Source organism: Uloborus diversus, chromosome 7 (assembly GCF_026930045.1).
Source record: "Uloborus diversus isolate 005 chromosome 7, Udiv.v.3.1, whole genome shotgun sequence".
Classification (NCBI taxonomy): domain Eukaryota; kingdom Metazoa; phylum Arthropoda; class Arachnida; order Araneae; family Uloboridae; genus Uloborus; species Uloborus diversus.
In genome coordinates, this window is record NC_072737.1 from 18866411 (window position 1) to 18881186 (window position 14776).

The 14776-nt window shown below is 35.5% G+C and overlaps 1 protein-coding gene across 1 annotated transcript in view; it reads right to left on the minus strand.

Annotated features, from left to right (window-relative positions):
• Positions 1-6904, minus strand: part of LOC129226306 (P-selectin-like) — a 46779-nt gene extending 39875 nt beyond the window's left edge. Inside the window, exon 1 of the mRNA XM_054860909.1 lies at positions 6856-6904. Coding sequence (XP_054716884.1) covers positions 6856-6904 — 49 coding nt within the window. The remainder of the gene's footprint in view (positions 1-6855) is intronic.
• Between the last annotated feature and the right edge of the window lie 7872 nt (positions 6905-14776).

The following is a 14776-nucleotide window of genomic DNA, read 5'->3' on the forward strand; positions in this document are numbered from 1 at the left end:
CTTTCGCATTTTAATACTTAAACTTATTTTATTTTGTGTTTCCATGGTTACGCATTTTAAATCCATCTTTCCGGATTTAATTTCTTAAGAGTATTTTTATATCTGTCGTCATTGTTTGGAAGGGAAATCATGAAGTTTTTTTTTATTTATTTATTTTTTACGCCTGATTGTTGAATATACGTCACATGACGCAATTTTTATTTTCAAGGTAGACCGGGCAAAGCCGGGCAACGCAGCTAGTCAAGAATAAAATCGTTTGTAACAAACAATTTTGAGCGGAAAATAATGAGCTTTAAATTTTCAGGATTCATTCAGTGAGTCAAGTCTCAGATGATGATCCAGATCAGTGATTCTCCACCGGTGGTCCGGCGAACCGCCACCGGTCCGCAGAAAAATTTGCAGTCGGTAAAGGTTTTAGCTCTTTCAAGTTAAAAAAAAAAATCCTTAAAAGGAAATAAAATAAACCACGATAATAATAATAATACCCTACACGCCATCATTTATGTGAGTTTTGTGATTGATTTTCGTAGTTTTCCATGACTTTTCAGCAAAGTTAATTGCTTATGCATAATTATTACAATAATTACTTATGTTCTTCTTATCATTTAAATTTTTTTGTAATTTCTTTGACATCAGGTAAAGTTTAATTTATGTATGTATTAATTCAATTGTTATTATTTTGTAAATAAGGAAAAAAAGGAAAAAAATACCTGCCGTTTGCAAAAACTTTTCCCATGTGTTTGATGGTGCCCGAGTGGAAAGTTTTTTTTTTTTCTTTTCTTCTTTCTTTTTTTTTTTTTGCAAAAAGGGAAAAAGGAAAAAATGTAGAAAAAGAGGAAAAGCTCACTGGTCCATTAAAAAAAATCTCTTTTTAACGGTCCTCAAATTTAGGGTTTGTTACTTTTTTGTAAAAAGAAAGAAAGAAAAGAAAAAAAGAGGACGAAGGGAAAGTGTTATTGAAGTTAAACACAGAAATGCGTTTTTAGGGTTTCGATTCAGAAAAATGTTGTGCGAGAGCCCTTGAATCTTCCCTAACCTCATAAATTCATAAATCACCAAATCCAAATGTAGCTTATAAGTGCGTTTTCAAAACTTCAGTTTTGGAAAAATTTCCGGGGAGAAGCGCCAAATCTTTGACGTTTTCTAAGGAAACCCAAATTGACCTCAATTTGAACCAGGGTTGGCCGGATTGTGCAGAATTGGGTTGGACCCTATGGGTTTTTTTTCAAAAAACCCATTTAAAAAAACCCCATTATTTAGCCCACTTTTGAGTTTTTTTTAAATTTTCCGAGAAGTTTTTTAAAAAATTAATTAATTTAAATACTTTAACAATTTAAATTTTTTTATTTGTTCTTCACCACAGCCAATGGACATAAAAAATGAATTTTGAACTTTAATAGTATTTTTTAACTCTTAACAGCATTAAAAAATACTTCAAAGATTTTAAATAAATATATTTAACTTTTTTCTTTGACTGCTCAATAAATAACTCAAATTATCTAGACTAAGTCTTGTCATGTCTGATTTTCTCAATATTTGTAGATTGTACAGAGGAAAGTACTCTAGCTAAAAGGCTCTAAAAGGTGAATTAAAGCAAACCAATTTTCTGCAAACCAACAAGTCACAAATCTCGAATAAACAAGGTATATTTTTTAGAAATTAACAGGTTTCACAAACGGTCGGACAGAAAACAGAATAGGATGTACAGTATTTTCATTATCTTACGAAAAAGTTTAATATTTCTTATTCTGTACACAGAAATAGAAAAACAGGCAACATAAAATTCAAAGAAATGTTTTGATTAAGCTGGAACTCAGTAAAAAGGGATTTAAACTAGTTGAGGTTCTACAATAGTTTTGCGTAACAAAATGAAATACAATAAAATAAAATGCAAAAAAAAATGTAGTAATTACAAACGAACAATAGATTTTACTAGGGGGCTATCGCCCCCTGCTCGCTATCGCTCGCCAACCCCCGGAACTGCTTACGCAGTTCCCTGTGGATCGCTTCGCGATCCATGCTCGCTTCGCTCGCTCGCTGTATGCCAATACATTAGCCTAGCTAAAATTTTCCGTAAAAATTAAAGTTGGTAATTGCATTTAGGTCACCATCCATTTAACCAATATGAAAATTACGTTCATAATGTTAATTTGTCTGCTTTAGCCAGATTTTCGACAGTTTAACTTTGCTGTATGTAAGATGACTGCCTTGGCAATGTGCACAACTTTACCATTATAGATACAAAAGTGTCTGTCATTGCTTTGGAGAGATTGCACTTCTACCTGTTGGTCCGCGGAAGGTATTTTATTTCCCTTCTACCACCCATTGGAAAACCAATGAAGGCATTCCCCTATCCGCCACCTGGGGACGCGCCCTCTAGGGGTTACAGGCTCCCCCGAGGGATGTATTTACATTATTTACACTCTTATATATATTTACATATTTACACTCTTATATATTCTAATCTGAGAAAACTTCCTCATATACACAATTAAAAATGTCCCGTTTGGGAGCCACAACTGACACTGCTTCAAAAGATCTTGTTCTTGATAATGCCACATAGAGCTGGCCATGACTAAAAACAGGCTCAGAGAGCACCAAACATATTTTCTCAAACGTTTGTCCTTCTTGTTGTTATTCTGAATCCTTGCCACGTCACGAACAAAAAATGGTTTAACTAAAAACGCGAAAACTCGCCAAGGCTACTTTGCTTGCACAATACTAAAACTACTATAACCCTAAACAAATTTGGCGAAACCTTTCAGCTGAGAATAAAAGGAATAAAGTAAATTCTTTCTCGGTTATTCATTTTGAACTGAACTGTCGTACTGAAGCAGAGAATAGACGACGCTCAAAGCGCCTACGCGTTCAAAACAACATTGCCGATGAACATGATTGTGGAGCAATGTGTGAAGAATGCGAATTTTGTGGTGCTCTTTATAGGCAGAAAGAGCGTAATACTGCAAATAAATATACTAAATGTTGCCATGACGGAAAGGTGCGGTTACCGGCATTGTGTGACGCACCTGATCTGTTGAAGGAACTGCTGACTGAAAATTCCCCAGCCGCTAAAAATTATCGGCAGCGAATCAGAGAATACAACTCTGGAAATGGCTCCTCTTAAATTGGATTCAAGAACGGTTTCCTGCCTTCTTTGAGCTTTTCTTTGCTGATTAAGGTTGAAATGGGCCACAGCCCGACTCAAACTCATCTCAAAAAAAAAAAAAAAGTTCGTTGAGTATTCTGTGATTCAAGATTTCAAAACAACGTAGAAGTTTGTTTACATGATTTATCGGCGAAGTGTTGCCAACAGAGGTTTAGAAATTCACCCCTTCATTTGCCGGCACGTAAGAGAATTATATATATAGATAACTCGAGAAGTAACTTTTTCTTAACTGTTGGCAATCATGGAAACTAAAAAATCTGAAACTTCACCATTCTTGGGTTTCATAGTCTTTTTTACTTTTCTTCAGAAAACGCTGAATTTCCCAGCTTTTTTTACTCCAAGACGATTTTTTTGCTTTGTCCATATACTTACGCTACAATATGCTACAAGTACCCCACATTTTCCCTAAAAAAGACAAAAAAAAACCACATTTCTTATTAAAAAACCCAGCTTTAGTTGGGTTTTTTGGGGGGGTTTATTTAAAAAAACCCAAAAAACCCTGAGTCCATGGGCTTTTTAAAAAAAACCCGGGTTTTTGCCAACTCTTATTTGAACAAGATATCGGAAAGGGAACCCCAACACCCCTTATTGTAACGATACTATAATCGCCAAAAACTGCGAATCTTGACAGGAATTTTCAATATTTGTTTGGAGCTGAACCCTGAAACCTCTTCCACGACCATCTCTAACTCGTAACAAAGATCGATTGAAATAGGCGATCGTAAGACTTCAAGTAGGAAAATTTTCGGGGGAAGGTCCCTCTATCCCTCCACATTCGTCCTTCCTCTGATGTTAACAAAGACAGTCAAAAACTGTTCTTGGGGCTTGTAATTTTTAGTATTTATTTTTCCTTCAAAGCAATAAGTTGCACATAAAGAATTTCTCTGTACTGAACTCGAATTAGGTTTTGTAAATTCCCCCTTAAAAAAAGTTTTTAGTATAAATTAAGAATTTCATTCAAGATGGGAGAATGCGGCAGTATGAAAACTTTGTCTCACCTCGGAAAAAATCCAAGATCCAGCACTGGAGGGGGGGGGGGGGGATAAAAAAAAAAAGGTGACGGAATTCTTGCTACGCCCATGGTTCTGGACCACGAGAATTGTTTTAATACGAGGTCCGGCTATCGGGTAAAAAATGATTGAGCACACCGGTTTAAGATAATGCAAGAAAGTAAAAAACGAGATTTAATTTTGCTTTAATGCATAAAAAAACGCTGTTTCATCACGTTAATGCTCCCTTTATTTCAACTGTCACCATCCTCATTATTATAGCAAAGTTTTGCTGAGTCATTCATTTTAATGAAATACTGCAATCAGTCTCTTAACTTTTTCAGGTTTGTTTCTCAACGGCAATATGAGCACGTGATACAGAACAGCGAATTATAATTTTTTGGTAACACTCAGGTAATGATTTAGGGAGGTGAATCCGGTGATTGTGCCCGAGCCTTTAAAAGAGAGACAACAACAACAGAAAAATGGCGTCGTTTCCAAATTTTAAAAGTATTTTTTTCTGAAAGAGCATGCTTAAAAACATAGGATCAGACCATTTTTTAAATAATTTGTTTACGTTTAATATTTTTAAACAATTACTTAAATCGGAGCGCCTTCATTGTTTACGACTTCTGCCGATGACATCACAAATGATGAAATGTTATTCAGTGTTGCCATTCACAGTGCAAAATATTTAATTCGCATCTTTACTCACGTGTATTGGCAACGATAGGATTGATAGCAATCGTAGAGCGCAATTTTAATTTGCTGTTTGCTTATCATAACGTGGAAACGTAGTAGAAAGATGCGGCAAAGTGCATCATTTGTGACGTCATCAAGACCACGCCTTGTTTGAAAAATCGGACATTTAAAAAAATTCATTAAAAAAAACTGTTGGGAAAATGAAAGTGTTTTCTGGGTCCATGCTATTTTTTATTTTGCTCATTCTATCCATTTTAATGACTAAAAGTAGTACTTTTGACTGAAGGAAACCACCCCATTATTGTAATCAAATTAGAATTTTCTAAATTATTTTCAATATTTTATGATTTTCGCATCAGTTCTGAGATTACGCGTTTAATCTAAAAGTTAGTTTTTAAATAAATTAAAGTGATTTAATTCATGCTTCCTAATAAAATGTACAAAAATATCACCATTTTAGTTCTGTTCATTATAAACTACAAAAGGGGCTAAGTAACTTTAAAGCATTTTGTTTTCATATTAAATATGTTTGTATGAAATAGTTTTAACAATGTAATTGCCACAACTAATACTAATATTTACTCATGCTGATTAAAAGGTCATTTTTAACAGGTGTGTTATTTTAGTTTTGATGTAGGATAGACCGGGAAACGTTTACGCGGATTTTTTTTAGTGAATTTTCCAATTTTTATGTTTTAAGTTGCGAAAATTTTAGATATTGTGGTTTTAGGAAACAGTTAATAAAGTCCAAATTTGTATATTCAGTTGTTGCTCAATTTGTGTGTTTAACCGTTTTTTTTTTTATGTGTGTCCAAGTCGGTTGTGTAAACGTGCCGGACGCGGGGTACGCTCCCCCCTCCCCCCCCCCCCCTTCGAACGGTCCTGGTCCTCAGGAATGGATGTTCTGCTCCTTAAGGTTCAGAGGAGTGAGACAGAGAAAGAAGAGTGTTAAATGGTGAATGTTTGTTAATATAGTAGATCCTCGCTTTTACGCGGGTTTATTTTACGCGGTTTCCATTTATAAGCGGTTTAAGATTTGACACCATTAATTTATTTTTCGCGAATGAGTTTCGGTTTTACGCGGATGCGGTGATGCAAACAGATAACATTTTCCTCCCTTTCAAAATGCAAACTCCTAAAGATTGCAGATTACGCGTAAAACTGCACTTTGGCGTGCTAACAACCGAACTTGGGCAACTGGAGACATTTTATGCGATTGGTTGCAGAGGTCTTTCTAGAAGTAAAGTTATTAAACTCCCACACTTCAGAACTCACTGGAAGAAGAGCGTTTCGGAGCGACCAAGGATACCAAAAACCAACGAGGATACCGACTTCGGTGACACACACCCAAAAACGTTCACATTGAAAATTTTGAGCCATTCCTAGACAATAGAGATGATCTTTCTGATTTGTTAATGAAGGAAGATTCTATCATGGAAATGACGCAAGTGATCATGCATGCTTTAATACTCTGAAAAGAATTACAGAGAAAAATTCTTAAGGGCTGCCAAAAGACTATCATAGCCAGCTCTTCTTTATAAACAGAACACGAAATTAGTTTATGTTTTCTTTATGCATGTTGTGCATAAAAATCGATATAAGTACACATTAAACTTATCATGTAATTATTCATCACTAGAATGATTTTTTTTTAATCTACGGAACCTAACCCTCAGTTTAACACGACTATTAGGTCTCAATTTACGCTGTTTCGATTTACGCGGCATTTCTGTGGAACGTAACCCCTGCGTAAAACGAGGGTCTATTGTACTGCAGTTCCAAAACGCTAATTTTTTTTTTAATGAAAAATAATTTTTATTGCTTTTATTATTATTATTTATCTCTAGATTCAAATAAATTGATCATTAACTTATCTCCCATAATACATAAAAATTTAATTCAGAAATATTAAAGAAATCCGAAATACGAGAGGCAGAAAATATTAACTAATAAACTTACATGTTACGGAATTAAGATGGAAAAAAAAATCTCTCTTACCTCCAAAGGCCAGGATCACCAAAATTAGGGCAAACCAATTCGCGTCCATCCCTGTCCGCAGAAGAAGCGAAAGTGCGCCACATTGTGTATATGATTTTTTTTATTAATATGTCAACAAGTGGGAACAAAAGACAAAAACATGTGTCGGAAATCCCTCGTCTTTTCAAGCGAATGCTGTTTACGCTCGGTTACACTTTTCTGCAGTTTTTGTTGCATTGCTGGAAAACATTCCTTTTTGCCTTTTTACTCGCCCGAGCGCTACATTGTGCGCGGACAATTACACGTAGCTCGTATGGAAGCTGTATGAAGATGGGGGCGAATTCTAATGGGGGGAGGGGGGGGGGGGTGATTATGTTTGTGAAAAAAAAAAAAAACGCAGAATTTCCCTAAATGTTTGCAGAAAAATAAATTGTGGAAATTCTTTGTTTTTTTAACGGACTTCAAATAGGAGGCGGTTATCAGTTCATACCGTACGCATGTTTTTTTTTTTTTTTTTTTGTCCACTCACAGCGTCTCACCTAGTGAACCGATTTTGATGATTCTTTTTTTAATGGATAGGGGATAACTCAATTTTGGTCCCATTACTTTGATTGTCCATATTTTTTCTTTAGAAAAAGTTATGGTCAAAAAACAGAAGATTTCGTGCGATTTCCCTATTAAATGACTAAATATAAAACCTATTGTAACAAAAGTTTGGTGCCACACAACAATAATATTAATAGTAATGGGGTGGTTTCCAAAATTTTAAAAGTATTTTTTTCTGAAAGAGCATGCTTAAAAACATAGGATCTGACAATTTTTAAATAATTTTTTTAAGTTTAATATTTTTAAAAAATTTCTTAAATCATTGAGCTTTCATTGTTTACACTTCTGTCGTGTGAAATCACAAATGATGAAATGCTATTCAATTTTTCCATTCACAGAAGAAAATATTTAATTCGCATCTTTACTCACGTGTATTGGCAACGATAGGGTTGATAGCAAGCGTAGAGCGCAATTTTAATTCGCTGCTTGATTATCATAACGTGGAAACGCGGTACAAAGATGCTCCCAAGAGCATCAATTGTGACGTCATCAAGACCACGCCTTGTTTGAAAAATCGGACATTTTAAAAAATTAATTTAAAAAAAAACTGTTGGGAAAATGAAAGTATTTTCTGGGTCCATGTAATTTTTTTTGCTCATTCTATCCATTTCAATGACTAAAAGTAGTACTTTTGACTGAAGGAAACCACCCCAATGTGGTGATAATTTTGAATGAAAGCTTCTCTGAAGCAAGCAAAAGTTTCTTCAGTGTCATTGCTTTATAGTGGGAGTAAACCTAATCTGGAAGCGAGATAATGCAGTGATTAAAATCTGCTTAGCCGTCACAATGCTACCAGGTTAGGTTTGCCTCAACTATTAGTAGTATTTTAATCGTTATCATCTATGCCAATAACAGATGATCTGGGCTAAGTAAGGAGATACAGGATTGCATCACAAGCAACTTGTATGCTGTTAAATGTAAATTAGTTAGGGAAAACGGAATATTTAAATGGTTATAATTAAATTAACACACAAATGAATTCCAGAGAGGAACAAAGATAAACTTTTAGTGCCAATCGCTTGAAGTTTAAGGCGTGTTCATGGTTTTTTTTTTTTTTTTTTTTAGTATGGAGCATTTTTATGAAAAAAATAAGGTGAAGTTTCGTAATGGTAACTTCTTACTATTTCTGAAATACATTTACACTAAAAAGAATAAAATAAAAACATTTTGAAAAAAAAAAAAAAAAAAGAACCGACTTCAAAATTGCTCTAAAAAGTGAAAAAAAATTTTATTCTTGAAACACTATCGATAATACTGTTAACAAGAACGCACCCAGGATTGTTTCCAGGGGGGGCTAGAAGTTTGGCGAGGAGCTCCGTTAAATGAAGTTTCAAAAGGCCCTCCCCTGGGAAAAAAGTTACAAGTCACAAAAAAAAAAGCCTAATTTTGGGGAATCCTTAGTGACTTCAGAAAATAGACAGAGGTGGGCGTTTCGGGAGAACTGCCCCGAAAAATTTCTGAAGTGGAGCCTTAAAAAATAAATTAGGGGTGACAAGAGGCTTTTCCCCTGGAGAACTTTGCTAAATTGAAATTTCTACATTTTGAAATTTTAAGCTATTGTGGTGACGTGAAGGTGGGGTTGGGGCTCTCAACCGGAAATTCTTTGAAATTTAAGTCTTAAAAACGCATTATTGGCTATCTTCGATTGTGTTAGAAAAAGTGGGTCAGGGTTCGGGGGCTCTGCCCAGAAATGTTTTGATATTAAAATTATAGAAAAGCAAATGTATACTATTTGCTGAGATATTAGGAGATAGATGGGGGGCACTCTCGGTAATGCTTCGAAGTTGAACCCAAAAAATACATTTTTATATTATGTTTGATGATTTTAGGCGGGTAGGGTTTGAAGGTTCTCATAGAAAATTTTTCGCCATAGAGGGTCTAAAAACACAATTTAAATTTATCTTTGGTGTACCAAGGAGTACAGATTGGGAGACTGAAGAGTTATCTGATTTAAAACAGATTTTGCAGTTATCTTCCTGAGATGATACACGAAGGAGGGAAATGCGGAAGTTCCCTACTGGAAATACTTTGAAAATAAAGTTCCCAAATTTCATTTAGGGCTATTATTGAACCAGATAGAGGAGAAAGAGAGGGTAAGTAGCTCTCCCTCGGAAATTTTTCGAATTTAAAGTCCTTGAAAAACATTAAAGTTATCTTTGGGGAAATGAGGATGTGGGTTGGAGATTGAGTGCTCGCTCCTGTTAAATTTCCAAAATTTAAGGCCAAGAAAAACGCAATTTTAGGCTTTATTTGGTCAAAGGGGTTTATCTTCATGCTTCAGGGAGGGGCTTAAGCCCCTTAGCTCCCCCCGTGGGTGCGCCACTGACTGTTTAACATAATTTTTGAAGTTGGCACAAAAAGAATAGATAAAATCATTCACAGCCATAACTCAACTACAATTAAAGGGTGTTTTTTTTTTTTTTTTTTTTTTTTTTTTTTTAAGTTATAGAACTTTAGGTTCAAATAAAACACCGTTAAATGATGTAAATTGCCTTGAATTTGGCTTTATTCGAAAGATGATTCTTTGCCATTTTTATTTAAATGTGATTTCTGGTATATGGCCACTTCGGCTGGCTTGGAGAACGTCTAATCGGGAAGCCCAATTTTCTATCACTTTTTGCAGCGATGGGGGCCGTATGTGAGTGATATGTGGCGAATGTTCTTGTCCAAGGCGTCAATCGTCTGTGGCTTATCGGTGTGGACCTGAGACTTCACACAGCTCCACAAAAAATTGTCCAGCCTAGTTAAAACCTACTATCGAATTTTATTTGGCGACTGGGGTGCGCTTGAACTTTTTTTCTTTTGCATGAAGTGTCAAACTTATTGTTCGAAGACAATTTAGCTCTAGTCAGTAGAATAAAAAAAAATTAACTTTTTGTTCAAAATGTTTTATTTTTACAACTTTTCGAGTCAAGGAGTTTATTTAGATCTCCAACAACTACTTGTAATCTAATTAAAAGCGAAACATTTTAGCAATTTTAATTAATTTCACCAAAAAGTAAGTACAGAAGAGCCTCGTTTATTCGATCTCGGTTTATCCGAACCTCCGGTTTATCGGGATCAAATTTGAACAGTTAAAAAATATTATATTCACTTAAATAATAATTCTAAATTGTAAGAGCAAAAATGAAACTGGGTCATTCCACGAAAATGTCAAAATCAATATTAATGTGTTATACATCATTTTAGAGATAACCTTCTTAATTTTTGAATCTGGTAAAAGGTTTTTCAAGATGGATGCCGTGCATAGAATAATTACTGCTTGATGATCTTCAACAACAACACGTAAATTTTAACTTTTAAGCATTCAAGAAACGCGACCCGTAATTTTTAAAGCATACATTTGATTTAAATATTTTTTTTTCCAGTTATTGGCTTATATTTTGACATTTCAGTTTCTTGAATTTCTTACATTGAATTTTATTTTTTTCTCGCTGTGCCTGCTTTGAATTCTGTGTTAAACTACCTGTTATGTTCTTCACAAAACGTCGTATTTTCCTTTCCACACTTTTCATAGGACTATAAAAAGAAAAATTTTGCTTTATCCTCTTCCTAAGAGCTGCCTAGAATGCATTTAAAATGTTAAATTTTTATTAAATTATTTAAACAATTAGTTATGAGCGTGACGAACGTAATCACTTGAAACAAACACTGCAACTTTCGAACGTTTAGTTCAATACAAAATAAATGAAATTTTTATTTTGAATTAATTTATTTTTTTAAGTATCACGGTATATTTTTGAAATTTTTACAATAATTAACTCGATTTTTTAACACATATTTGTGGAATTTTATTGGGTTGTAATTTAAAGATAAAACGGCACCTAAAAAAAAAAAGTTAAAGTAGAGCAAAAATGGCAGGTGAACAAAGAGAAATTGACAGGAAAAAAAACAGCAGAGCGTATTCGAATATTGTGGTTTAAGAAAATAATAATAATAATAATAAAATAAGAATAATAATTTTGTTTTCGTAAAGAAAACATTTCTTGATAATTTTCTAGAAAAAGAAGTTCCGCTGAATGTTACGTTCGGCACGATGGAATGATCCAACTATAATTCTGCAAAGTATTCCCTCTTTATTTTGATTAAATACACATCTCTTACATAGGTCGCGCAATAAATTCAGTAATCTAATAAACAACATGGCGCACTTGGAGTGTCAGTGCGACTCCAATGCAGCTGAGCTATAATTGCCGTGTGCTGGTAAACGGCAGTACCTACAGAAATGAGTTTTCGAGACATTTGAAGAAACTCGTTTTGGATTCCAACACTAACAATAGGGAAATGTTGGAATGTGACTTTTTTTTTCCAACAGAAACCAAATAAACAAGCTTGTACTATAAAGCTAACGTATTGGCGACAAAAAGCCAAAAAAAAAAAAAAAAAAAGACAGTTACTGCCCTTTACCTGGTCAGGCAGAACAATCGTATATAGCAAGGCTGTCCAACTGCAAAGAGCCCATGGGCCAGAATTCCGGTCACTGATCACCTGGCGGGCCGCAGATTGAAAATGTTGAACAATAACCTCTTACCTCTTATACAATAACAATTAATAGTTAAATTATCTATGTATATATAAAGATGACGGTGTTTTTTTGTTTGTACCCGATAGCCAGAAGACCCCATAGCACCTACAGCCCTGAAACTTGGCACAAAATTCGAACGTATCCCGGGGGTGTGTACCTTGAAGTCCGAATTCTAAATTTGGAATTAGTTTTTTTTCTAATTAATTAATTAAGCTAAAAATTCACATGTTTCGCCAAATTGGTAGTTGAAAAAATCCCCCCACCCCCAAACATTATATATCGTTGGAAAGGGTTTTCCTTCCCAAACAAAATGATGTTTGTTCCATTTCTCTCAATTAATTAGAACCGGAGATATAAGCGATTCAAATTGGGCCAATTTTTAAGGCTTCTCTCTCGAGAAATTGCTATAACAATAGCTCCACTTTCCAGACAATTTTCAACTCTAGCACTAGGACCATTGTCCAGACAATTTTTCAATTACTTTCTTTTTGAACATTTTGGAGGAAGTTGCCTTTGTTGCTTATGAATATTTTACTGTTATTATTTTATTTTAAACTAGTGGTACCCGCACGGCTTTGCCCGTAATAGAAAAATTAAAAGGTCTTTTGGTTCGCCTGTATATTTACAAATAACGTATGGTGAATTTTCTCGCCATTTGGCTTGTACCCATGTTATGGTTCCACGTTATGATCATTTCGTATCTCGCCAATCGGCTTGTGCTCATGTTATGGTTCCACGTTATGATAATTTCGTAATTTACTCGTCCATCTTATGATAATTTTGTTCTTAAAATTGGAATAGAAAAAGAACCACATCGAATTTTCGAAAAATCGCTTCGAGCTGCACATCCCTATGCTACAAACTAATTCTGTGCCGAATTTCACGAAAATCGGCCGAACGGTCTAGGCGCTATGCGCGTCACAGCGATCCTGACAGACAGAGATCCGGACAGAGAGACTTTCAGCTTTATTATTAGTAAAGATAAAGATAAAGATTCATTGTGCGTATGTTAATTGATTTTCTTTTTAATTAGAAAGTCGCTTGGGGAATTTGGCGATGAATTATGAAATTTTTTACATTTGAAAGCTACTGAAAATGTAATTTTGATGTAATTTGTTTTTCTTTAATTCAACGGATTTTCTTTAAATTTTTAGCACAACCATCGCTGTGCGGGTACTGCTATTTTGTATAAAACAATGAAACAGAAGGATTATAAAACAATTTGCTTACTAATGGGAAAACTGAGGCCGATCCGCCTTCTTTACAAGTGCAGGAATGTCAACATCGATATCATCAACGGAAAAGAGCGGAGAGTTGACGAGAACAAGTTCTCAATTTCTTTTTCGAAATCAACAAAGGCCGTAGAGTCAGTGAAGGGGGTCTTTATTTTAAACCAATTTCAGGCAGGTTTTGCTCATCTGAAAGGTTTCTCTCTTCCCCTCTGTCTCCCCTGCCAACGCGAGGCAATACTATTTCTAGGAATTCGCTTGGACACCAGAGTGCAGGGTAGGACTGCTTGACCTTAATCTGTAGATGTCCTGAACCTTTTTCTCCCAATACAATGAAAGGAGTTAAAGAGCGATCAAGAGGAAATTTCGGGGACCCCGGTTTGACCAAGAATGGTTGTCTCGGATGCTTCTTGATACCATAAAATGTTGAAAAAAGAAATATGCTGAATAAGAAGTTGGTGGGCCGCACAATGTGTTGGCGGGCCGCATACGGCCCGCCGACCGACAGTTGGACAACCCTAGTACATAGATTTGTTACAAAGCATCGGTTTTTGCTGTTATTAAAGAAAGGTTTGCTTATTTACGAACGTATTTTACTTGTTACCCCGGATTATCCAGATGTCCAGGGCCTGATTACTGAATAGGCTAACTAGGCCGTGGCCTAGGGGCCCCCAAATGGTTGAAATTACTTCAGCTTATGGCTTAACTTTTTTTTCAGCCAACGGCTAAAGTTATAAAGTTTGAATGCAGGGGGCTCCAAAAAAGTATTCGGCCTAGGGCCCCTCGATATCGTAATAGGGCCCTGAAGATGTCCCTTTATCCGGATTGCCTTTGGTCCCAGTTAGTCCCGATAAACGAGACTGCTGTACAAGTAGTCGCCACTGGCTGTTTAAAGGAAGCAATTACGCAGAAGTTTCCATATCATGGCTCGCAATCTTCATTCCATACTTTCAATTTCAAAAAAAAAAAAAAAAAATCGCGTGCAACAAAGTTTGGAACATACTAAACGAATTCAATTACAGAAAATTTCCCGTCCGTCCTCATATTGTGGCAAAGCGGGTTGACAGCATGTCCTCGATGTTGTGTCCACCCCCTGATGGCAGATGACAGTTCGGATTGTCATGGCTCGCTTTTGTGGTTCCGAATCAGGATGTTCCACAATGCACCTCGAGCAAGGTCAGGTGAATATGCAGGTTAGTAGGGGGAAGGGAAACCGTATCGATTGACAATAAATACGAAAAGATCACACAGGTTGTGTTGACGAACTGACATTCCTTTTTTTGGCACCACTTTCATTTTTCATCAAGATTCATGTGAATGTCATCTTTCCTGGAAGCGCAGCAAGTGAGTCACGCGATACTGGTTCTTTTTATTTGTTTTTTAACCCTTTGGCGACATTGTCTCCTTTGAGGGGATATCGTAGTTCTTGCATAACAGTGGTATGTCCACTCTGAGGACAAAGTTTAATGGTGATTCACTGGAGTCAAATATTTCCAACGTAACCTTTTGGAACTGAAAATAAATACCAGGGGTGCTCCGAACTCAATTTTTGGAAGGACGAAAATTCTCAATTTGCCAAATA